Source organism: Oryctolagus cuniculus, chromosome 15, assembly GCF_964237555.1.
Source record: "Oryctolagus cuniculus chromosome 15, mOryCun1.1, whole genome shotgun sequence".
NCBI lineage: Eukaryota > Metazoa > Chordata > Mammalia > Lagomorpha > Leporidae > Oryctolagus > Oryctolagus cuniculus.
The window spans coordinates 8204199-8228991 of record NC_091446.1 but is presented as its reverse complement, the minus strand read 5'-3'; the positions used below and the strand labels follow the sequence as shown (position 1 = coordinate 8228991).

The following is a 24793-nucleotide window of genomic DNA, read 5'->3' as shown; positions in this document are numbered from 1 at the left end:
TGTACTGGTATTTCTGTTGTTTTGTCTGTTTCTCCAGACCCCACATCACTCAGACCTGCCTCCACTTCTTTTTTTTTTTCTTTAAGATTTATTTAGTCATTTGAATTTCACAGTTACAGAGACAGAGAGAGATATCTTCCATTTGCTGGTTCACTCCCCAGATGGCCACAGTGGCTGGGATTGGGCCAGGCGGAAGCCAGGAGCAAGGAACTCTATCTGGTCTCCCATGTAGATGTAGGGCCCCAAGCACTTGGGCCATCCTCTGCTGCTTTCCCAGGGGCACTAGCAGGGAGCTGGATCAGAAGTGGAGCAGCCGGGATATGAACTGGCGCCCAGATGGGATGCTAGCACTGAGGAGGATGGCTTTACTGGCTATGCCACAACACACACACGCGCACGCACACACACACACACACACACACTTTTTTCACTTAAGACACTTCTGAGACCTTCATGACAAGAAAGATGTTCCAAACCCTCAGGGGACTAAAGATCCTTCCAACGAACTCACGGTCTCAGCCTGAAACTGTCAAATCAAATCTTGAAAAAAGAAACTGAAACTTGATCATTATCCAGAACTGCTCCGGAGGTGTGGACGCAAGCTCCGAACATTCAAGATGAGGCACGTGTTCACTGGCTCCCAAGGGGGTGACATCCACAGGACCCTCAAGGCCCCTGTCCACACTGGAGAAGTCAGGGATGAGAGAAGGCACAGTTGCCAAGCCTCACTCCACCCTCACCCCAGCAATGCCTGTCGAATTGACAGCACAATGTGTTTGACAGTGTATGTTTGCAGACACACTTCAACTCCTAGCTCTCTATAGCTCTCCATGCACCCCGGCCCCTTCTGGAACCACAAAGAAGAAATGTGGTGTCTGGATCACCCCCCCTCCCTTCCCCTTGTGAGCTATTTGAGGTCAACACACCCAGTTACAAAACTGAAGACCAGGCCAGCGCCGCGGCTCACTAGGCTAATCCTTTGCCTGAGGCGTGGACACACCGGGTTCTAGTCCCGGTCGGGGCACCGGATTCTGTCCCGGTTGCCCCTCTTCCAGGCCAGCTCTCTGCTATGGCCTGGGAGTGCAGTGGAGGATGGCCCTTGGGCCCTGCACCCGCATGGGAGACCAGGAGAAGTACCTGGCACCTGCCTTCGGATCAGCGCGGTGCGCCGGCCGCGGCGGCCATTGGAGGGTGAACCAACGGCAAAAAGAAGACCTTTCTCTCTGTCTCTCTCTCTCTCACTATCCACTCTGTAAAAAAAAAAAAAAAAAAACAAAAAAAAAAACAAAAAACAAAAAACAAAAAAAAAAACTGAAGACCAGAGAATCAAGCAGAAACTCCACTCCCCCTCTGCATCTTGGCTTCCCTCGCTCCACCTCTACCCCGAGGATAAATCTTGGAAGTGCAAAGCAATGAACGTGCCTCAGAAGCACATCCACGGGTCTCAGTCATCCCCACCTTCCTGGCTCAGGCCAAGGTGGCTGCCTCTGTCTAGGGCAGGGGTGGACAGGGCCCGGAGCACCGTGCACACCACTCAGTGGCTGTTCTGGCCACTGGTGGCTGCCATGGGCTCCTTAACTCCAGGAGGTGAGCCAGAGCAGCTGAGAGAAGCAGTCCCCATGCCACAGCCCCTTCCTGCCCCCCACCCAGCGCCTCCCCCTCCCACCACGCCTTGAATGTGTGTCTCGGGGTAGGCAGCAAGAGCACAGGAGACCCGCACTGCTCAGGTGCCAGGGCCGCCTCCAGGGAGCTTCCCCCCCCCCGCCCCGCCCGGCAGCAATAAGCAGGCAGGGGGGCAGCACCACCCGCCCCGGTGCACAGAGGAACTGACAATGCGCCATGGGGTCTCTGTGGCCTGGGCTGCCTCCAGGCCATTTCCTGCTGGACCGATTGCACTTGGAGGCACGCATCCCCGTGTGTGGAGGACGCCACACCTCCCTGTCTGAGCGGAGGGACCTAGATCCTGTGGGGAAGGGTCCCCAGGCCGCGCTCAGGTGGGAGCATCCTCACCTCCCGGCCTCCAAAGCAACACGATTTTCTGGAGCTCCCGAGGCAGCCAAGGAAGCCACAGGAGTTTTCTGTTCGTTTCATTTCTGTAACAGACCTCCCTCCCCAGCCCACATCAGCACGGACACCTCCGAGGAGAGGAGGGAAGACATCGCCTCCCCTGGGCAGTGCCAGTGCTGTCCCCTGTGAGCTCCTGTGCGGCCCTGCAGCTGTGGACTGCTGCTCCTCCTGCCCCTCTCGCTCTAGCCCGCAAAGAGGCCAGGACCTGGGCCGAGCCGCACAGCAGGGGCATGGGGCACCTGCCAGAGAGACCCTGCGGCAGGGGCTGTGCACAGACAGAGGAAGAGGCTGGCTGGGGCTCCAGGCCGCCCCGCACTCCCCCACCCCCATACCCCCAGCGAGAAAGGACAGAACTTTACAGTGGAATTCTGAATCTAAGTCTCTCTAAATTTCCTTAGGGGAGCCGCGTTCTCCCAGAGCTGGCGCTTCCACGGAGGCCCTGTGGCAGGACTCAGGGGCTCCCCGCACCTCGCCATCCTGCAGGCCTCTCTGCGGCCCACACACAGCCAGGGCGGCCAGCGAGGTCAGGGGAAGTAGGGCAAAGCCACCTGCTTCTCAGAGCCGTCACTCGCCCCGCACGCCGCCGCCTCGCAGTCCCCGGCTCTGCGCCCCGCACGCCGCCTCCGCACGCGCGACCTCGGCTCACAGATTGTCCCGGAGACGCTCCGCGACGCGTGGCTGTGATGCCGGGAGACAGAGAACGCTCCCGTTTACTTCACGGTGCGGGATGCGCTCGGCTCCTCCTGGGGAACCCGCGGCACAGCCCTGGACTGTGCAGGGCCGGCAGAGCCCGGCGACTCTACCCGGCGCGGCAGCGGGAGCGGTCAGCATGCTAACTGTACATAATCAAGAGCATAACAAGGATTTTAAACTCAAGTTTAGGGAAAAAATAAAAAACAGAGATTCTATGAAAGAAAGATTGGTAACATTTTCCATTGAAGAAAGAATTCAGGCAAAACCAAATGGCACCACAATGAACTGCAGTAAGGTGCTAACAGAGGTACCTTATTCCTTGCAGAGGGACTGCTCCTTCTGAACCGTATTGCAACTTACAGATGCAATAGTTTCATGGTTACCATTTCCTTCCACTACAGAAAATTGCGCTTCTTCTAGTTCATTGTATTGAACAAACATTCAACTTACTTAGCTGTACATAATGTTACTTAGTCTACATTTTATGAATATTTATAAATGTCACCTCGACTATAAGATGACAGGTTTAAAAGGGCTTCATATCTCTTAAGACATTTGGTTTATGTTAATGGTCCAGGAGTGTTTTAGATATAGAGGATATGGATACATGCATATATAATTCAACAAGCAAGAAGTGTAAAAGATGTTCAAAGAGAAATCACAGCACACATAGCTGCTTTATATATGAAGTTCTTAGGATCATTTAGGCATCCAACCGTTACACTTAGATTTTTAAAAAGTGACAATGGCACACCAGAAACCTTGCTGAGAATTTTTCATTTCAAATGTGTTTGGACATCTTTATTGAAGAGATGATTTGTTTAGAAATCCAAAACATCAACCATAAAAAATTTATAATAAATATCTTGAAATCTGGGGAAAAACAGGACGAGGATGATGTGGCCCGCACCACTTGCCTGTGGTTGACACCCAGCTTCAGCTCCTGATCCAGCTGCCAGTGCACACCTGAAGGCAGCAGTGACAGATGGTCCCTGCCGCCTACACGGGAGACCTGCAGCTTCCTGGCCCCCAGCTTGGACGCAGCCCGGTGCTGGCCACTGGGCGAGCTGGAGGGTGTGAACCAGTGGAGGAGAATCTTCCCATATCTTTCTCTCTCCACCTCAAAAATAAAGTTTTTTTAAACATTATTTTCAGGGTGAGTGTTGTGGAACAGCAGGTGACGCCACTGCGTAGGACACCCCCATTCCATACTGGAGCTCCTGGGATCTAGTCCACGTCTACTTCCAATCCAACTCCCTGCTAAGGCACCTGGCAGGCAGCAGGCTATGGATCAACTACTTGGGTTCCTGACACCCACCTGGGAAATCCAGAAGGAGCTTCTGGCTCCTGGCTTTAGCCCTGCCCAGCCAAGGCTGTTGCTGGCATTTGGGGAGTGAACCAGCAGACAGAAAATCTCTTTCTCTCCCTCTGTCATGCTTTCAAACAAATAAATAAAACTTAAATGTCTTTTACCATAAAAGCAACAAAGAATATCTATAATCATATTGCTGTAAAGAAATGGGGTGCTCATAACATTTTCCTCTAACAGCAAATATTTCTCCATGTTGCGTCCAGTGGTAGATATTTTAATATTAGAAATCTCTGCAGCCAGCGCCGCGGCTCACTAGGCTAATCCTCCGCCTAGCGGCACCGGCACACCAGGTTCTAGTCCCAGTCGGGGCGCCGGATTCTGTCCCGGTTGCCCCTCTTCCAGGCCAGCTCTCTGCTGTGGCCAGGGAGTATAGTGGAGGATGGCCCAAGTGCTTGGGCCCTGCACCCCATGGGAGACCAGGAGAAGCACCTGGCTCCTGCCATTGGATCAGCGCGGTGCGCCAGCCGCAGCGCGATGGCCGCGGCGGCCATTGGAGGGTGAACCAACGGCAAAGGAAGACCTTTCTCTCTGTCTCTCTCTCTCACTGTCCACTGTGCCTGTCAAAAAAAAAAAAAGAAAGAAAGAAAGAAAGAAAGAAACCTCTGGCAGGGGCTGGCAATGTGGCACAGCAGGTTAAGCTGCCATCTGTAATGCTGGCATCCCATGTGGGTGCCAGTTCAGTCCCAGCTGCTCTACTTCTGATCCAGCTCCCCACTAATGCGCCTGGGGAAGCAGTGGAGGACGGCCCAAGTGCTTCAGCCCCTGCACCTGCATGGGAGACCCAGATGAAGCTCCTGGCTCCTGGCTTCGGCCTGGACCAGCCCCAGTTGTTGTGCCCACCTGATAAATGAACCGTGGATGGAAGATCTCTCTCCTTTTTCTCTCTGTCTCTCCCTCTCTCTCTGTAACTCTATCAAATCAATCAATCAATCTTTAAAGAATTGAAAAAAATGACTTCGGGCCTTTTGGAAGCAGGACTTAACTGACTCCACTGGAGAGCCTGGTTCAACTGTTTTCAGGTTTACACACCCCAGATGATGAAATTCAGAGGCAGAGGAGCACGGCTCCGTTCTGCCTCTCTTGGCACCTGGCCAGGTGGCTCTGGAGGCTGCAGCCTTTTCTAACGCTGGTCTTGCATAATCGTGTGGTTGCAGGCTTCCTGGAAAACACATCAGCTGCACTCACACGCAGACCCAGGTGAGAACACAGCAGCTGTGTGAGCGGCTCGCTATCAGCACCGCAGAAGAGGGAGTGCTCCCTTCGCCCCAGTCACTCTCGGGTTCACAGCCAGCGCCACACATGAAGCTCGTCGCCAGGACATCGTTAACACCAGCATAGCAGGCACATATGGGCACGCCACGGTTACTTGTGGAAGTGAACAGGCTTTTCCCTGCTGTTCGTCCGCATCACAAACGAGGCGTCATCATCGGCTTTGAAACTGTTTTTCTGAAGAACGCACGTGCAAGAAGAAATACGCATGTGCCATCTTGTGCGTCACAAAACTGACTGGAAGGACGGCAGCCAACGTGGCGCTGCCAAACACTCACGAAGACGAGATAAATCCTGACGGATTCCACCGGCAGAGACTAAACAATCCACTTCTGGATAGACGGCCGTGACTTACAGACGGTGGAAGGCAGGGGAGCCGCAGGTGCCAACATCCTTGTTGTGAACGCCAAGGATGGCACCAGGACACAGTGGCTGGATGTGCCGGCGAGCTGTGCCGTAGCAACCACTTACAGGACGCTACGGGGCTCACTGCCCTGGTCTTGTTCTGCAGGGCAGGCAGGAAGCCTCAGGTCTCTCTCAGGGTGGGAGGCGAAGTCCCGGTTTATGGCAGAGAAGTCGGGAGAGCGGCCGTGGCGGATCCTGCAGCCCCTCACCCACAGCGCGCCCTCGCCTCACGCGGCAGGGATTCAGGCCCTGGCTGCGTGGCCTGCGTGGGAAGTGCGAGGTTTCTGCGCCACGGCAGACCCACGCGCCTCGCTGTCTCCCTTCCTGTCAGCTCTGCTTGCTTTCCACACGGGGCGCTGCCTGTCTCTGCTGCAGCAGACGTGGAGAGCTGGTTCTAGATCGTTCCTCCTCTGCGCTTGCTCAGTGAGATTCCACGGTAAGCACCGCTCCCGCCGGGCCCCACATTTTATAGCTCGTATTTTCACTTAAGTCAAAATATTGTTGAATTTCTCTTGAACTTCTTTTAACCGTGTGCTTTAGAGGTGGGTAGTTTAACTTCCAAATATTCAGGATTATCCAGCTTTCCATTACTAATTTCCAATTTCTTGCCATTGTTGTCTGAGAACATTGTGTAATTAGGAGGGTACTTCAAAAAGCTCATGAGACAAAAAAAAAAAAAAAAAAAAAAAAGCAGAAAGAGGAGTTCCGGAGTTCAATTTTTTTTTCACCAAAATAAACTTTTAATTGCTTTTTCTTGTCTCATGAGCTTTTTGAAGTGCCCTGCTAATTACACAATGTACGTTCTCAGACAACAATGGCATTAAATTGGAAATCAATGCTGGAAAGCTGGAAAATTCTAAATATCTGGAAGATCCGGAAGAAGCTCCTGGCTCCTGGTGGTGGCCATCTGGGACGTGAACCAGCTTGCTCGCTTGCTCTCTCCCTCTCCGTAGCTCATTCAAATAATCTTTGTAAAAATCACACATGGGGAGTGTTGGCGGTCGCGGAGGGGAGGGCGGTGGCCGGAGCGAGTCTCCTGGGTTCTTTTCCTAAACTAGTAGAGAATAAAGAGCCGGGAAACAGTTTGCAAAGAGGCAGAAATCTTTATTAGAAAAGAAACTTTTATTCGATTGGCAGCAGCGGAGGAAGCTTGAACCGAGAGGAGCTCAGGCGGGGCGCCCGCAGGGTCGCCGGCTTCCACCAGTGCGCGGGTTCCAAGGCGGGGTGTCTGTTCACTGGGCCATCCTACCGGGGCGCCCGTGGACGGGGCTCCCGTGTGTGCTGATGGCTTGGGGCTCTGGAGGTGGGGGTCCTAGAGATGGGAGGGCGCACAGAGATGGGGGTCTCCTGGAGATGGGGGTCTCATGGAGATGGGGGTCTCACGGAGGTGGTGGGGTCTCCTCAGATGGGGGACATTGAGATGGGGTGTCTCCTGCGGATGGGGGGGTCTCCTCAGATGGGGAGTCATTGAGATGGGGGTCTCCTGGGGAAGGGGGTCTCACGGAGGTAGGGGGGGTCTCCTGATATGGGGGTCATTGAGATGGGGGTCTCCTAGAATTGGGGGTCCTGAATTGGGCGTCTCCTGGAGATGGGGGTCCTGAATTGGGGGTCTCCTGGGGATGGGGGTCTCCTGGAGACGGCCGGCCCCCTCTCCCGCTCCGGTCCTAAGACTGCACCCACCCTGAGCTGCGATTTAAAGCCGCCAGGTCACACGAGGTGGCCTGGACCCCGGACCTCCGGCCTCCCCAGGGCCCAGCCCCTTCCCTGCCGGCTGAGTGGACGCTTGCCCCCACCTGAGGGGATGCAAAGCCGCTGGTCACACCCGCAGCACCCTGAGCTGGGAGTGCGGGAGACGCCCGCCGGCTGGAGACCGGCTCCGGCCCCGTGACAGTGGCTCGTGACGGACATTCTCCGTGTCCGAGGGCCGCAGCCCCGCGCCCACTGGCCGCCGAGGCAGCCACGACCACCTCCGCCCAGAGGAGGACCGGGGGAGCCCGAGCCCAGGTTTCTCCGCCCGCACCACCGCGTCTCTAACCCGCGCTCCCCGGGGCCAGGCCTGCGACAGTGGAGACCCGGCTGCAGAGGCCGGCACGCCCAAGCCCACCCTGCCCGTGCACCTCATCGCCCCGCGCGGGCAGAACGCGAGTGGGGAAGAGAGAGGGCGGCACCTGCGAGGACGCCCCGATCCCGCCCCACCGCGGGCTGAAGGAGACCCTCATCCCCCGGAGAACCCTGACGTCACGGTGGTCTCGCTGCGCTCGCGGACCGACGAGGCGACACTCTCCTCCGCAACCCTCACCCCCGCTGTCTCCACTCCCCCACGCCAAACCGTTTCCGCGCTCAGCGCACCGCGCCTGCGCACCGGCTGCTCGGGCGACCGGGCGCTGCCATTGCGCATGCCCGTGCCCTGATCTCGCGCCCTGTCGTTGGAGGCCGTTCCTGAGCACCGCGGGATTGCGCATGCGCGTCTGTGGGGCCTGCAGGACTCCCCCAGGGGCGACCAGTGGCGGATTTCGGGCGTGCAGCCGGACAAGCCGGAAGTCGCACCGTCTCCTCGCTCCTCGCTGCACGGGCGGAAACTCAGCCCTGGCAGAGAGGTTCCGGTGTTAGTCTGGTCCAGCGGCGGCAGAATGGACGCCGGCAGCGAGGCCGGGGAGCCGGGCCGCCGCCCGACGCTGGCCGCCTCCTGGGATGCCGCCGGCGGAGTCCTGACCCAGAGCCTCGTCCTCCTGCGGGCTGGCGTGGACGCCCGGGACCCGGACTGGGAGGAGCTGCTGGCGCCGCCGGCTCCGGGGTGCGCTGCGGCGGTGGGGCCGGGGCTCCGCGCTGCTGCGGGAGGCGTGCGGGGAGCCGGCGGCCGCGAGGGCAGAGGGTGCGGGCCCGGGGCGTGCGGGCGGGCGTGGGCGACGCCGGGGCCTCCCCCGGTCCTGGTCGCCGCGCACCGCGTTCCCGCGGGGCTCGACCCACCCGTCCAGCCCGAGGCCAGCGAACGAGCCCCCGCGCGACCGCGGTGCGTCCCGGAGGCCCGGCGTGGGCGCCGCTGCCCTGCGTGGCGGAGAGACGCGTGTTCGTCCCGGGCCGCGTCCTCCGCCGGCCTCCGTGCGCGCTGCGGGCGCCCCGGAAACTGACGGAGTTAGCAGAGGGTCAGGTGCGGAGGCCGGGGACGGCCGGGGAGGACCGGGAACCCGGCGTCTGCGGCCTCCGTGTCCCGTGGGTGCGGCCGCAGCCCGCGGCGGCCCGGGCCGGGCAGTGCGGGGGCAGGAACGCCGGCCCAGGGGGCGCGGACGCCACTGGGAGCCGGGGCCGCGTCCCCGCCGGCTGCCCGGGCAGCTTCCTGCGCATGCGCGCCCCGGGCCGCAGGTGCGGGCTCAGGGCTGGGGGCTCAGGTGCTGGGCTCCCCGCCTCCTACCTGGGAGACCAGAAGGAGCTCCAGGCTCTGGCTGCAGCCTGGCGCAGCGTTTGGGGAGGGAACCAGGCGTGAGATTATAGCGGCGTATCATCCTTCTATCTGTCTATCATCCATCTATCATCCCTATCAATCATCTCTATCTTCTATCTATCCATCTATCATCATCTATTACGTATCCATCATCTGTCATCTCTATCGTCTATCTGTATCATCTATTATCTATCCATCATCTGTCTATGTCATCTCCATCATCCTATCTATATCATCTATCATCTGTCATCCATCTATCTGTCTACCTGTCTACCTGTCTACCTCTATCCACCCACCTCTCAGATAAAATGCAGTTCCCTGAGAGATGCCCGCGGCCTGTGGGCGGTGGGAGCAGTGCCCCGAGCCCGCGCTGAGCAGGGCTTCCCGACTTTGTCCTCAGCCAGGGTCTGGTGCGTTTGGAGAGGAGCCAGTGCAGCCAGGACGAGGCCCCCTGCTTCCTGTACCTGCTGTGTGACCCTGAGGGAGGGGACGCCGTGGCAGCCGTCGGCGTCGTGAGCTCAGCGAGAAACATGGAGGTGTACCTGGGCCAGGAGTACTGTGGAACCAGCAGGGGCGAGAGCGTCGGTTCCGTCCCGAGGGGCAGGTTTGTGCCCGTGCTTCTGGAATATTCTGAGCGAGTGGTGTAGTTTCCTCGACCTTTGTGGAATGTGTAGATCCTCCTGCCGCTGGTGCTGGCCCGTGGTGGGGGGAGGGGAAGCTGCCGCTGTGCACACAGCCGTGTAGACCCTGTGCACACAGAAGTGTAGACCCTGGCATCTGGAGGGCAGTCGAGATGGGCTTAGTCAGCTTTCAGGGCTGTGGACATTTGGAGCTACAGAGGAGGTGATTTGAGGCCGACACGGGCGTCCTTGGGATGCTGCCGGCTGACCCGCTTCAATCAGGACTTGCCCAGGGGACAGTACAAGAGGCAGTAGGAAGACGGTGCCCTCGGGAGTCGGCCTCCTTGAGGACGCAGTTTGCTGTGGTTTTAGAGCGAGAGTGGGAGCAGCCAAGACAGCGGGAGAGGAAGAGGAAGGCTCAGGTGTGTTCCGAAAAGGGTGGGGAAGTGAGTCTCAGCGAGGAGCGCTCGGCGTGGTGGGGACGGTGCGCAGGGGGTTCCTTGCGCTTGTCTGGTGCTCTGACTTCTGTGAGCCCAGCGTCCCTGAAACACGAGTCCTGCAGAGGTGAGAGTCTGCCCGAGTCCCTGCTGCAGTGCCCTGGCCGGTCCCTGGTGCGCTGCCCGCTCGGTCAGCTCGCCCTGCTTTGCTTTCCAGGAGTGAGTTTGGCGATTAGTCTGGATCTCTGAACACATTTGTTTGGAAGGAAAACCATTACAAGTGGTGCCCACGCCCGTGTGCAGCAGCCTGCTTCATCCACAGTTTGATATTCTCTCTGCTCCCTGAAGGAGAATTCTGTAATGATCTCTCCTGAATATCACGCGAAATGTGAGCCGTCCCGTGTTTCCCGGGAGAAGTAGTGGCCACTCACGGAGCTTTGCTGTATGCTGCATGCTGCGTGGTCTTATATGGATTCTTTCATTCTCTCACAGAGTGCTAATTGGCAGATCCAATGTCAGTATCCAGTCACTAGCGTGGGGCCTGCCCTTTGTCCCCTCCCAGGCACAGTGAATCTCAGGATTTAAGTAATGGCCTGGAGACTGTTGATTTTTAAATGTAAGTGCCCACAAATGGTAACCTATGAATGTGAAAACAACTTTAATTCTATTTTGTTTTTAGCGAACAAGAAATTGTTTTCTACAAAAAATATTTAAAATTGGAATCATCAGCTCGTGCTTGTAAAATAAAGGTAACTCCACACATATTTTAACTAATTTGACTCCCAGTGTTTTTGGATAAGAAGTACTTATTTACTGTTACTTTCTTAAACCGTTTAGTCCAACTCTGTCCTTTATCTCTGTGTGTAAGACTGTGATGACAAAACCAGATTTTGGGTTTAGCTACCTCATATCAAGAAAAATAAGCCAGAATTTCAGAGATTACAGTGTCTACACCGCAGACGTTGAAGGGACATGGATTGGAATCTTGACTATAAAAAATGACACTGAAATGAACTTTAGTGCGTGTAGACAGAGTACTGTGCCTGAAATCAGACCAGGTATGGACTCCACCCTGCTGCTGCCGAGCCGGCAACCTTGGGCAAACCTCTTCATCTCGGCGGTGAACGAGGGGCTGAAGAAAATCACTGCTTCGTTTTCCTCCACATTGCCTCCTGCAGGGTTAATCACTTACGGCTCATTCGTACGGAAGGCAAGCAGCAGACTCGGAGAATGAGTCGTCCTGAGACACTGTCTTAGGAAGCCTCCCAGGCTGCTTAGTGAACGTGGTGTCTGCAGCAAGCGCTGGCGCACCGTGACGCCAGGTCCTGTACTGGCTGTCGGGAATCAGCAGGATGAAGGGGCTTCAAAAGATGATGGGGACGTTGAATAAACAGATGGTTTCCCATAAACCCTGAAGTCCCACATGATCAGTAAGAATTGATCATGTTGCTTGTGGTGCAGTGGAGCAAGACAGAAAATACGCCGACTCAGCGAATAGAATTGTTCATTTGCTGGTGAGAAGGGCTGTGAGCTTAGAAAGCAGAATATTGTAGCACGCTGCAGTGTGCTAACGTCTCTCCTTGGCCTTAGTTTGTTTCAGTTCCGTGAGCAGACGAACTTTACACTCTTTGTACATTTAATGCGTTGTTTTTAGCTTGAAAATGATAGTTATATATAAATTACTCTTCTGAACCACATAATAAATGGGGAGTTCTGACTTATTTTAGAGAAAACGTAAAATGAAAATATATTTCAAGCTTGTAGTTGTTTTCCTGAGTTTGATATTTAATACACAGAAATGACCTTGAATGGACATTGTTTAATAGAATTGATGTCCCTGAACTTCTGTTTTGTGACAGTTGCTGTCGTTGGGTGAGAAGCAGTGTGTGTTCCTCAGTAGAGTTGTGGTGCACGTGAGGTCGGTTCCGGCAAATTCCTCCACACGCTCTCCTGCTCTGGGGTCCAGGATAGACCTGGACAAGGTCCAAACCATGATGCGGTCCATGGGCTCCAAGTTATCGCCGGGTGCCCAGCAGCTGATGGATATGGTTCGGTTTCAGCAGCAGGTGAGTACAGGTGGATTTCTGTCCGCACCTGTTAAAAATTCCCAAGCCGGGCCTTTAACAAGGCAGCGCGTGACGTCACCTTAAGTCTTGACTCTGATGAAAGAGCTTCCCTCGTTTGCTCGCATAAATCCACATCTGGGGACTCGCCCTCCTGCCCCACGTGCGGGCTGCAGTCCTCGCAGTCTGGGCTCCTGTGGCTGGCCTCAGCTGTGCTCCGTAGGCAGCCTCTCGTGGAGCAGGGCCTCGGAGGGGGCCAGAGTGACCAGTCAGTCTCCTGGTGGAAGGCTTTTCCAGTCCAGAGCTTGTGCGTGGGGAAGGAGGAGGACGACTTGGGAAGACTACTAAGGAGACGGAATTAGAGGAGTGGGATTAGGCAGGGAGGGGCCAGGAGGCGGAGCAGACACTGCAGATGGGGCTCGAGCCTCCCGTGCGGGAGGAAGGGGGTGTGACGAGGACGTGGGTACAAGGTCATTTCTGAGTGAAGAAGTGGCGGGGAGGCAGAAAGGATGGAGCGAGGTGGTGAGAGCTTGAGTGCTGTCTGGTGTGTGCAGGTCTCCCTGTGGTTGGAGATCGGCTCCGCGGAACGTGTCCGTGGAATCAGAAGACAGTGGGACTGCGAGAAGGGCACCCCCACGGGCCCTCCTCCAGACGAGAGTCAGGGACTGACCTGGGCTGTGCGAGGCTCAGACAGCACAGCCACTGGGCCTGGACCGCTAAGGACCGTCCCGTGCGGGGAGGTTTGCAGGACGGCCACGCCACTGATTTCTGGAGGGAGGGGCGCCTGGAGAGAGGAGCTTCGTTGTGGGTCGTTGACTTTCAGGAGTGATGAGACGGCATTGCAAGGGTTCTCAGGCATCTGGAAACACGGGGTGGGGTGGGAGTGAGCCCTGCTGGCCGGAAGGGAGGTTTGAGGGGCGTGGCCGCAGGGACTGGGAGGGGGGGAGACTGACGGGGTGGGAGGCCCCGTGGAGAACACTGCCTTCCTCCAGGGGAAGAAAAGGGACCAGGGGAAGGGAGCACGAGGGGAGGGTTCCTGACCACACGGGGGCTGCAGCTGCTGCTGGCACGCACTGGTCTGCATCCTGGGGCGGGTGATGCTCCTTTTTGTTTTTGTTTTGTTTAAGATTTAATTATTTGAGAGGCAGAGCTACAGAGAGAGAGAGAGATTTTCCATCTGCTGGTTCATTCCCCAAATGGCTGCAGTCTTGGAGCTGGGCCGCTCGGAAGCCAGGGGCTTCTTCCAGGTCTCCCACGAGGGTGCGAGGCTCAAGCGCTGGGCCGTCTTCCACTGCTTTTCCAGGTGCATTGGCCGGGAGCTGGATCAGAGCGGAGCAGCCGGGACTCGAACCTGTGCCCATATGGGATTTTGGCTCTGCAGGAGGTGGTTTTACCTACGGTGCCATGGCGCCGGCCACTGATTCTTACTTTTAAAAGGATGAATTCCCATCTACAAAACCTAAATAGTACTATAAAAATCACAGGGTTATGTGAAAATTTAAACAATGAGCGTAAATATTGAGAGGTTTATAAGTACTTCCTTGTTGATGCACTGGAGTGTGGGCGGGGTTGGAACCCCAGGAACCACAGGAGGGAGGGTCTCAGCCGGGGTGGGGTCTGTGCCTCCCTCCTGGTCCACCTTCGTCTCTGCTCAGCACCACAGGGAGTCCTCACTGGGCCTCTGCCCCACCACGCTTCCTCTGCATGGCAGCCAGAAAGACCCCACAGGGCCCAGGCCTTCGTCCTTGTGCTGGGTGAAGCCCCCGGCCACTTCCTCTCACTGAAAACCAACCTGGGCTCCTTACTTTGACCTCCGGGACCTGGGCCACCTCAGCTCTGCCGCATTTCCGTGGCCCCAGGATCCCACTGTGTCTGGGTTCCTTATTATCAGATCTCCTCTGGACAGTTTCCTGCTCAGTGAGGACGTGAGCCCCGTTCAGTGGCTGTGCCCACGTGTGTCCAGCTGGCCGCGGAGCTGGTGTTGGGCGTGTGTTTGTTGCTGTGTGCGCTTCCTGGCAGTGAGGCTGGGCACGGCTGGGCGCCGACCTGCGCTCAGGGCGCTGGTTTGCAGTCTGTGTCTCTGTCGAGCCTCTGGTTTCACCCTGGTCTCTGGCTGCTGCGTCCGTCTTCCCGGTAATGCAGACCCTGGGAGGCAGAGGCCACCCGGGTCGCTGAGTGTGCCGCCCTCGTGGGAGGCCTGGATTGAGTTCCTGGCTCCCGACTTTGACCCCCCCCTCCATCATTCCCGGTATGTGGGGAGTGAACAAGGGAGGGTTTCCCCATCCTTTCCCTGTTATATCCATTTGTCAGTTTTCTACCATACTTTTTTTTTTTTTTTTTTTTTTTTTTTTTGGACAGGCAGAGTGGATAGTGAGAGAGAGACTATCTCACCCTCCAGTGGCCGCCACGGCTGGCGCGCTGCAGCCGGCGCACCGCACTGATCCCGATGGCAGAAGCCAGGTGCTTCTCCTGGTCTCCCATGGGGTGCAGGGCCCAAGCACTTGGGCCATCCTCCACTGCACTCCCGGGACACAGCAGAGAGCTGGCCTGGAAGAGGGGCAACCGGGACAGAATCCGGCTCCCCAACTGGGACTAGAACCCGGTGTGCCGGCGCCACTAGGTGGAGGATTAGCCTATTGAGCCGCGGCGCCGGCCATACCATACATTTTTTGTTGTTGTTTGAGGTATCAGAGAGAAATAAATGAGTCTTTCCATTATGACTGAATAAAGCCCCTAGAGGAAAAAGAAAGTTGTCTGATGTTCAAATATTGTTAAGTTTAACAATAAATAATCTGTCTTACCCAGGGGCATTTTAAAATTTATTCAAAACTTGGATTCAGTAGAACAAGTTAAATTGACAGCAGGTTAACATTTCTCAGGTGTCCAGCGTGTGGGGCAGTGAACGGAGCTGGAGGATTCTTGACATTAGGGTCTCCCCAGCCCCCACTTCCTTGGCCCTCATTACTCCCTTTCCGTCCTTGTCTGTCCCTAATGCATTTCTCACCATCTACATCCCCGTATTATATTTGTTTTTAAGATTTATTTTTTATTTAAAAGACAGAATGACACAGAGGGAGGGAGGGAGAGAGAGAAAGAGAGAGAAAGGATCTTCCATCTGCTGGTTCACTCCCCAAATGGCCACACTGGCCAGGCTGAAGCCAGGAGCCAAGAGCTTCTTCCAGATCTCCCATGTGGGTGCAGGGCCTCAAGGACTTGAGCCATCTTCTACTGCTTTCCCAGGCCATAGCAGAGAGCTGGTTTGGAATTGGAGCAGCTGGGACTAGAACCGGCGCCCATATGGGATACTGGCGTTGCAGGCAGCAGCTTTACCCACTGTGCCACAGCACTGGCCCCAGGGATATATTTTTAGAAGACACTGCAGTGAAGGGATTAAAGAGCCCTGACCGTGGGGGTGGGTGGCCTGAGGGCCGGTCCCCGCCCTGTCCCTTAGAAGCCGATTGCCGTGGCCGGGTCCCTTTGGCCTTGGCCTCCCCCACTGAGTGCTGGATTACTGTTGCTGTGTGCCTGGCTTCCTGAGCCAGTCAAGCGGGCAGTGCCTCCCCGGGGAGTCGCCCAGAGCAGCCGCACAAGTCTCACTGCTCGCCTTTCCTCCTTGCCTTGTCAGAACCGGATTCCCGTCGGGGAGCAGCTGCAGGCGGTCCTGGGGAGCCCTGGGTACCAGCATCTGGGCGCGCTGCAGTCCCCAGCGGCTGCGGGAGCCCCCGCCAAGTCAGCATGCACACCTGTGCCTGTCGGGACTGTGCTGGCACCCGGTGACACCACGGGAAGCGCACAGGTGCACGGTGGAGAAAACGCGGCAGCCCTGGACGGGTGCAGAACGGAGCCCCAGACCTGCTCCGCCCTCGCAAGTGAGCTGAGAACTGCGGTGTCAGAGAAGGCAGGCGACGAGCCCGGCGTGCTGCCCTTCCTGCAGACCCTGTGTGGCCAGCTCAGCCGTGTCCGCGTGGCCGGAGCCGCCGAGCGCCGGGAGGGCCGAGCGCCACTCGCGTAAGTCCTTTCTTAGGTGTGGAGGTGGAGCCTCCAAGGACGCGAACGCTGGTGTCTAAGCACCGCTCCAGAATCGCGGCGTGTGTGTTCCGTCACCTCACAGCAGAGGGGCCTCAGAGCGGCAGGTGCTGTCCGAGCTCAGGGAGCGGGACCAGGGGACTGTCCACGCTCCTGATTTGACCTCCCTGCCATTCTACCGGATTTCCGTGTAAATCTTGTCTGGCCTGGACTGATGTTGCAGTCATCAAAAACCTCCATTCATAACTATTTACAGGGGGGATGGGGATCCGCAGCCCACGGCCGTGTACAGCCGTGAAATCACTTGGCCTGGCCCTGCCAAGGCAGCCCTGGGCAGTATCTGAAATTCAGTACATCTGCAGTCAGCTAATTTTTAAGTTGATAATTTTGTATGACCCGCAGGTGATGTTATAAATACCCAAATGGCCCTCTGCAGAGAAAGGTTCCCTACCCCTTAATTACAGTTTATAGGCCCTTATACTGTGGTCTGATAGTTTAGTTTTTGGCTGTCTTGGCTTGATTGCAAAATAGCTAAGTATTTTGGTTTTTCCCCATACTTTCCATTGATGTAACGTGTTAAAACGTTGCCCTGTACTAGAATTCAGGACTCCAGTCACACTCCTGGCTTGTGTATTTTGCCTTATTGTATACATCTTTTAGCTTAGTTTTTTTATGTGTAAAGTGAGGTACTTATATTTGTTGGGATTTTTAAGTCTTCCATAGTGTTAAAATTTTATAAATTTAGTTATCTGTTGAAAACAGGTCGTTCCTTCTCGCCACAGACGTGGGAAGACAGCAGTAACTCTCGGTGGTGGGTGGGCAGCAGTGATGTGGTTGTCACACAGGATGGCAACAAAGAAGGAGAAAAGGAAAGCTTAACTGGGTTTTAAAAACCGCTGAAGACTCCTCTGGGTGCAGCCAACATGGCATATCCCGTTCCTCGCGGTCTTCCTTATGTGGTAAAAATCCCTAAACACAGCAAACCTGCAAATACTCTGAAAGGGGGAATGAAGAATCAGACAGCTTACAGATCATGGGATTTGAGGCACAACAGAGTGGTGTTTGGCCTTCCGTGTACAGTAGGAGTTGACGCTGCAACCTGGGACAAGCAGTGGGCACAGAATGTGAGCGGCTGAACAAGTCCCGTTCCTTCTAGCACGAGATGCAGTAAAGGGAGTCCTGAGGAAGCAAGTCTTTCAACAGCTCCTGCTCAGTGGCACAGGCCTGCGAGCCCGCCCTCCCTGCTGGGTGGGAAAAGGCGGTGGTGCCCTGGTCAGTACGCTGGATGGGGAGGTGCTATTCCACCAACTCGGAGCACGGCAGCCGCACTCTGGTTCCGCTGTGGGAGTGGTGTGGACAGAGCCGGGAAGCTGACCGTCCACTTGCCTGAATCACGTGGAAGTGGTGTGGACAGAGCCGGGAAGCTGACCGTCCACTTGCCTGAATCACGTGGAAGTGGTGTGGACAGAGCCGGGAAGCTGACCGTCCACTTGCCTGACGCACGTGGGAGTGGTGTGGACAGAGCCGGGAAGCTGACCGTCCACCCCTGCTCGCCTGACGCACGTGGGAGTGGTGTGGACAGAGCCGGGACGCTGACCGTCCACCCCTGCTCTCCTGCACGTGGTGCTTTGGTTCTGAGTGGCAGATGTCACCCTCTGCAGGGGAGGACAGCAGGCCTTTAATTCTGGGGCAATATCGGAGGGGGAGGAGGCGGCGTGTGGGGCTGCAAACCTACTCAAAGCAGCAAAACGGTTGGCGTTTTCCCAAAACTGACGAAGGGTTCCCGAAGCGGAATGAACTCTACTCAGGGTGGATCCAGAGAAATCTGTGCAGAACACGTGATAGTCTGCTGAGCCCTGAAGACTAAGCAGGCCTCCCAGAAAGACGGGACGCTTAAAGCTGGCTTCATCTCAAGTGGAGCCCAGGAAGAAGGGACAGCTTTTCTAAGTCCTGAAAGAAAAACTGTCAGTCACAGATTCTGTACCAGCAAAGATATACTTTTGGAATGAAACAGGCATCCTGGCATGAATGAAAACTAAGATTATGATTATTTACCGCTGAGGGATGGAGCCACAGCCCGAGATCCGCATCGCTAGGACGTTGTGGCGCTGTGTGAGCACCTCCGAACACACCTGCACGGTGCTGTTGACACCCTGAACACAGCTGCACAGCCTGGTGGTAGAGGTCAGTCACACAACCTGGCCTCTTGGTGCACCAAGAGATGCAGTAAACACAGGATATTTGAGGCCGATGCAGTGTAATGCGGCATACTGTTCTACAATAAAAAAATTTTAATGAGTAAAATGAATACACAGAAATAACAAAATACAGTGCATAGCTACTTATTATCAAGTGTTCAGATACTTGACGCAGTTGCACGGCTGTACTTTCACACGGTTGACAGCAAAGATTGATCTCACCAGCATCACCGTGAACACAAGAGTGACGCATCACACCGCAGTGTATGGTGACACAAAACAACAGACTTTCAAAATACATAAAGCAAACCCTGATAGACCGAATAGGAGTAGATATTTCCACAGTTGGAGTTCAGCAGCCTACTCAGAACTGAACAGTGCCGTCAGCCGTCAGTGTCTGGGTGAAATTCACAGGACACGCAGCAACAGCAGAATGTGCCTCCTTCTCCAGTGCCCGCTGGTGTGGGCCACACCCTCGCTTATAAACCAAATCCCCACAAATGAAAAAGAATTTAAATCCAAACTCCTGCAATTAAAAACAATCAAAATAGAATATCCTCTGACCATAAAATCAAATTAGAAGTCAATTACCAAAAGACCAAAAGAAAATTTCCAAACCCTTATAAATTAAACAGCATATTCAAAGAGGAGGTCTCAAAGGCAATGCAAATACGTAGAACTGAATGAAAATAAAATTACAGCACATGCAAGTTTGTGCGATGGACCTGAATCGGTGCAGAGCGGGGTGGTGAAGGAAGACCCCAGGAAGAGACCAGCAAGGTCGCCAGCTAAACCTGCTCCTCCACAAGTGGGAACAAAGCCACAGAAGACAGGAGAGGGTAAGCCCTCAGACGCAGTAGTAGAGGCTAAGAGAGCAGAGGAAAGAGCAGGTGCAAGTGGCTGACTCAGGACTGACCTGCAAGAAACAGAAGCAGAGAGAAACAAGCCAAGTCTGTTACTCCTATAATGTCTTGTCAGTAGTCCCACATCTCTTGCGTAATCCAGAACAGTTAATAAATATTTATTTGAAAGGCAGAATGAGAGAGGAAGAGACGTAGAGCTTCCGTCCACTGGTTCACTCCCCAAACGGCTGCCGCAGTCAAGGCTGGGCCAGGCTGAAGCCAGGATCCATCCAGGTCTCCCACATAGCTAGCAGAGACCCAAGTACTGGGCCAGGCGCTGTGGCAGCTCTCTGCTCTGGCCTGGGAAAGCAGCAGCAGATGACCCACGTCCTTGGGCCCCTGCACCCGTGTGGGCAACCTGGAAGAAGCTCCTGGCTCCTGGCTTCGGATCAGCACAGCTCCAACCATTGTAACCATTGCAGGAGTAAACCAACAGATGGAAGACCTTTCTTTCTCTCTCTCTCCCTCCCTCCTCTCTGCCTCTGCCTCTCTGTAACTCTGCCTTTCAAATAAATAAATAGATCTTAAAAGAAAAAACACCCGGGCCATCTTGCATTGCTTTCCCAGGAGCGTTATCAGGAAGTGAATCAGAAGCAGACCGGCTGGAACTGGAATCAGCCTCTGATGAGGAATGCAAGGATCTCAAGCAGTGGCTTTATCCATTGACTCGCAACACCATTCCCTAAAGAATAGTTTTATCAACTGTTTCATCCAGTGTTTCAAGTTTACAAATGGAGAGGGAGAGAGAGAGGTGAATTCATTAGCTGGCTGTGTATTTCATGGGAGCCCTTGACTGTGTTGGGTGTCAGCTCAAGATTCCGTAGGTGGGTGGGAGGTGGTTCTATATCCTGTAGTTCAGGGCGTATTCAATGGCCGTGTGGATTATAGCCATGCGTTTAATCTGTTTTGAACACGTGAGATTCCTTCTATTCCCATGTTGTTTTAGTAGAATCGTTTCCTAAAGAAAACCACTCTTTTTTTTTTTCTTTTTATTTGAGAGGTAGAGTTATAAACAATGAGAGAGACAGAGAAAGGTCTTCCTTCCATTGGTTCATGCCCCAAATGGCCGCTATCGCCGGCGCTGCGCTGATCCGAAGCAAGGAGCCAGGTGCTTCTCCTGGTCTCCCATGGGGTGCAGGGCCCAAGCACTTGGGCCATCCTCCACTGCACTCCCTGGCCACAGCAGAGAGCTGGCCTGCAAGAGGAGCAACCGGGACTAGAACTGGTACCTATATGGGATGGTGGCACCACAGGCAGAGGATTAACCAAGTTAGCCACAGCACTGGCCCCAGAAAACCACTTTTGATCTTGCTCATTTCCCCATCAGAATTGTGTGTACTTTTCTAATAATTTTGTCAGTATGAAAGATTTAAAACTTGACTGTGAAGTATATATAATATTGTGAGTTTTTAGGACTTCTGATGTAATAGCCTACACTTGAAAATATTAGGAATTGATATTCTCTTAAGGAGAATTTGCCTGCAAATTTTGAGCTAGAAAGTCACTGGAATAACGTGAGAAAACAATTCCAGTACGTGACTGCAGACTTGTGGTACAGACATTCAGAAAAACAGACAGATGGAAACAGCTGCGTCCTCGTCACCCGCCACAGCCTCGGGGTGGAAGAATGACGAGAGCACTGGCCGCTGCGAAGGTGCGGGGAGGCTGGACCTCTCGGACGTTGCTGGCGAGGCTGTTAAACGCACAGCAGTTTCGGAAAACAGCTTGTCAGGTTTCTTAAAAAACTAAACAGACTGGGCCGGCGCCGTGGCTCAATAGGCTAATCCTCTGCCTTGCGGCGCCGGCACCCCAGGTTCTAGTCCCAGTTGGGGCACCGGATTCTGTCCCGGTTGCCCCTCTTCCAGGCCAGCTCTCTGCTGTGGCCCGGGAGTGCAGTGGAGGATGGCGCAAGTGCTTGGGCCCTGCACCCCATGGGAGACCAGGAGAGGGACCTGGCTCCTGCCTTCGGATCAGTATGATGCGCTGGTCACAGCGCGCCGGCCTCAGCGGGCATTGGGGGGTGAACCAACGGAAAAAGGAAGACCTTTCTCTCTGTCTCTCTCACTGTCCACTCTGCCTGTCAAAAAAAAAAATAACAGCAAAAAACTAAGCAGACTTAGCACGTACGGCAGAAGTCGCACTGCCCTGCTGGACGCTCACGACGTGAGACTGTCCACACAGAAGGCTGTGCCTGGTGGTTCATAGCAGCGTTACCTGGAATAGCCAGCAAGTGGGAAAAAAACAACGCATCCCGTATTTGTCCAGCGGTGAAACAAGCAGAGCACACACCAAGGAGTCCTCGCCCAGAAAACAGTGAGCTGATGCCCGCAGCAGCTCAGGGGACTACGCCAAGTGAAGAAGCTCGCAGAAGACGGCATGCGCATGACTGCACTTACGCAGCGTCCCCAGCTGGGGAAGAAGCCAGTGCTGCCAGGGTTGCGGAGGGCCGGGTGGGGGGTGCCTGTAAGGCCGGAGCACAGGCAGAGCTTGTGGTGCAGGAGAGTTCTGTAGCTTGATGCTGACGGAGGCTGCCTGAACCTGCACGGCAACATCTGGCTTAGAACCACAGTAGCCTCTCCCTCCTCCCTGGCTTCACTTCAGTTCCCCACAGTCAGCCATGGGCTGAGAATGCAGCCGGGAACGTTCCAGAAATAAACAGTTCACAAGTGTTCTGTTGCACGCCATTCTGAGTAGTGTGATGGGGTCTCTGGTCATCCCCCTCTGTCCTGCCTGGAATATGAACCTGTTGTCTGGCGTCTCTGAGTGCACACGTCACCTACCCACTCTCCCTCGGTAACCGTGTTAGTCACCAGGCCAGCCCTGGCTTGTGTGGCAGTTCAGTCTGTTTTACTTAATAATGACCCCAGAGCCCAAGAATGGTGCTGCTGGCAGTGTGGATGTCCCAGGGGAGCTGGGCAGTGCAGAGGTCAAAGCTCTTGACTTAAGAAGGAATTCTTGGCCGGTGCCGTGGCTCACTAGGCTAATCCTCCGCCTGCAGCGCCAGCACCCCAGGTTCTAGTCCCGGTTGCTACTCTTCCAGGCCAGCTCTCTGCTGTGGCCCGGGAGGGCAGTGGAGGATGGCCCGAGTGCTTGGGCCCTGCACCCGCATGGGAGACCGGGAGGAAGCACCTGGATCCTGGCTTGGGATCGACACAGCGCTGGCCGTGGTGGCCATTTGGGGAGTGAACCAACGGAAGGAAGACCTTTCTCTCTGTCTCTCTCTCACTGTCTACAACTCTCTCTCTCTCTCTCTGTCTCTGTCTCTCTCACTGTCTTAACTCTGCCTGCCCCCCCCCCAAAAAAAGGAATTCTTAAAAAGCGGTATGCTGAGGTTGCTTTTTCTTTTCTTTGAAAGGTAGAATTGGAGAGAAAGAGCGAGATCCTGCATCTGCTGGTTCACTCCCCAAGTGGCCACAACAGCCAGGGCTGGTCCAGGCCCAGGGAGGATCCAGGAGCTTCTTCTGAATCTCCCACCTGAGGGGTAGGGCCCAAGCGTGTGGGCCATCTTCCACTGCTTTCCCAGGGTGCATTATCAGGGAGTTGGCTCAGAAATGGAGCAGCCGGGACAGGAACCAGGGCCCGTATGGGATGCCCACTTGGCAGGCAGTGGCTTACCCACTGTGCCACAACCCTGACCCGCCTGCAAGCATTTTAAGGGTTCATCTTCGGTTTTGTACTTCGTAACTATTTAAAGAATTAAACAAATCAGAATGTGTTGGGCATTCAAGACTATGATTACATATTGTGCGTGCATCATGGAACCTGGACAGGTGTCACACGGAGACAGAACAGTTGTGCAGGCACATCTCAGCCGTGTGTGTTGACTGCTTGTCCATATGGCCTCGGGTTTTTCACACACTTTTAGGGAAAATTGATTTTTTTCATTTTATTTTTAGAATGGAAACACAGCCTGTTTGCTCCTACTTGGAGAAGATTCTTTCCAAAAACATGGAGCTGATGGAAAAGAAACTCATGGACTACATTGATGAGCGGGTGCGCAGACTGCAGGAGCACGTGGACCGCCAGCTGGCCGTGGTGGTGGACCTGCTGCAGAACCCCAGCGCCCCGCCCGCGGGGCTGCCTCTGCCGCGCTGCGACTCTGGGGAGAGACTTTCCAATGGAGAGCGATGAGCGCTGTCCTACACGCCGTGTCCCGGGGGTATTTATTGCGTATTTATTGCAAAGCCAGACCCAGCGCCCTGAGAAGCAGGTGTTCAGAGTCCTCTGAAGGATCGCCGTCTTGCCTAACGTGACCTCAGTGTCCATCTGCGCCGCGCCCGTCACTGCAAATCCAGTTGTGTACACTAGGAGTTCACACGATGCGGTCATGAAGGAGGTTTGTGTGCGGTATTTCTCACTCTTACAGAAATTTATACATGCCTCTGATGTTTAAGTGTTCAAAGTGTCTACAAGACTGCCGATGCAAAACTTTAGTTTGTATTGTATGTTTGATTGAAGTACTATTTTAATTTATACGAAGACTTTATTTTAGATTTTGAGAGTATGAAAAGAATACTTAAGAGTGGCTGTCAGTATTTTTTTTCCCATTTGATTGTTCTTGGAAAATTGAGTACCTGGACCTGGAACCCTTCATTTCAGACATTAACTTCTTATATTGCTCTTTGCATTTAAAAAATGAGATGTTTTGCTTGTGTGAAATTAGTGTCTATGGAGGCCCTCATGTGACATTGGAGTAGCAGGAAAGTGAAAGTCGCACTGGCCTGTTCCTTGTTAGGATTGTAGCTTTGGACGTGTGTTTACTAAATACCCCTTTCTGAGCCGGCGGGTTCCCCTGTCCCTTTCTGGGCTGGTTCAGCGCCTGGCAGGCTGGAGCCCTCCGCTGAGGGACAGAGGCTGTGAGTCGGGAGATCAGGGTTCCCTGTCAGGGTTCACGTGCAGAGCTTACAGCTGCCGTGTGTGTCGAAGGGTCATGTATTTTGCATCTATAAATAAAAACATGTACTCTGGAAACTACTTGTCTGAAGTAGGTATTTTTTCTTTTTTTAAGTTTTTATTTTTTATTTATTTGAAAGGCATAGAGACACACAGAGATAGAGAGAGGGGGGTCTCCCTTTTTGCTGATTCACTCCCCAAATGCCCACAATAGCTAGAGCTGGGCCAGGCTAAAGCCAAGGGTCCACAGCTCAGTGTGGGTCACCCCGTGCGTGGCAAGATCCAGGGTCCACAGCTCAGTGCGGGTCACCCCGTGCGTGGCAGGATCCAGGGTCCACAGCTCAGTGCGGTCACCCCGTGCGTGGCAGGATCCAGGGTCCACAGCTCAGTGTGGTCACCCGTGCATGGC

The 24793-nt window shown here is 54.6% G+C and overlaps 1 protein-coding gene and 1 long non-coding RNA gene across 2 annotated transcripts; one reads left to right on the top strand and one right to left on the bottom strand.

The window, feature by feature from the left end:
* Positions 1 to 6889: 6889 nt before the first annotated feature.
* On the bottom strand, positions 6890 to 7726 carry LOC138845467 (uncharacterized). The gene is made up of 2 exons (XR_011382750.1): positions 7600 to 7726; positions 6890 to 7118 (listed from the first exon to the last, which is right to left on the bottom strand). It is a non-coding gene; the product is annotated as an uncharacterized lncRNA (long non-coding RNA).
* Positions 7727 to 8156: 430 nt separating this feature from the next.
* LOC100353634 (ATPase PAAT) lies at positions 8157 to 24462 on the top strand. The gene is made up of 6 exons (XM_051837329.2): positions 8157 to 8600; positions 9646 to 9849; positions 10982 to 11051; positions 12162 to 12368; positions 15991 to 16373; positions 23388 to 24462. The coding sequence occupies exons 1-6, from the start codon at positions 8437 to 8439 to the stop codon at positions 23620 to 23622; spliced, it is 1263 nt and encodes a 420-aa protein (XP_051693289.2). The 5' UTR covers positions 8157 to 8436; the 3' UTR covers positions 23623 to 24462.
* Positions 24463 to 24793: the final 331 nt, after the last annotated feature.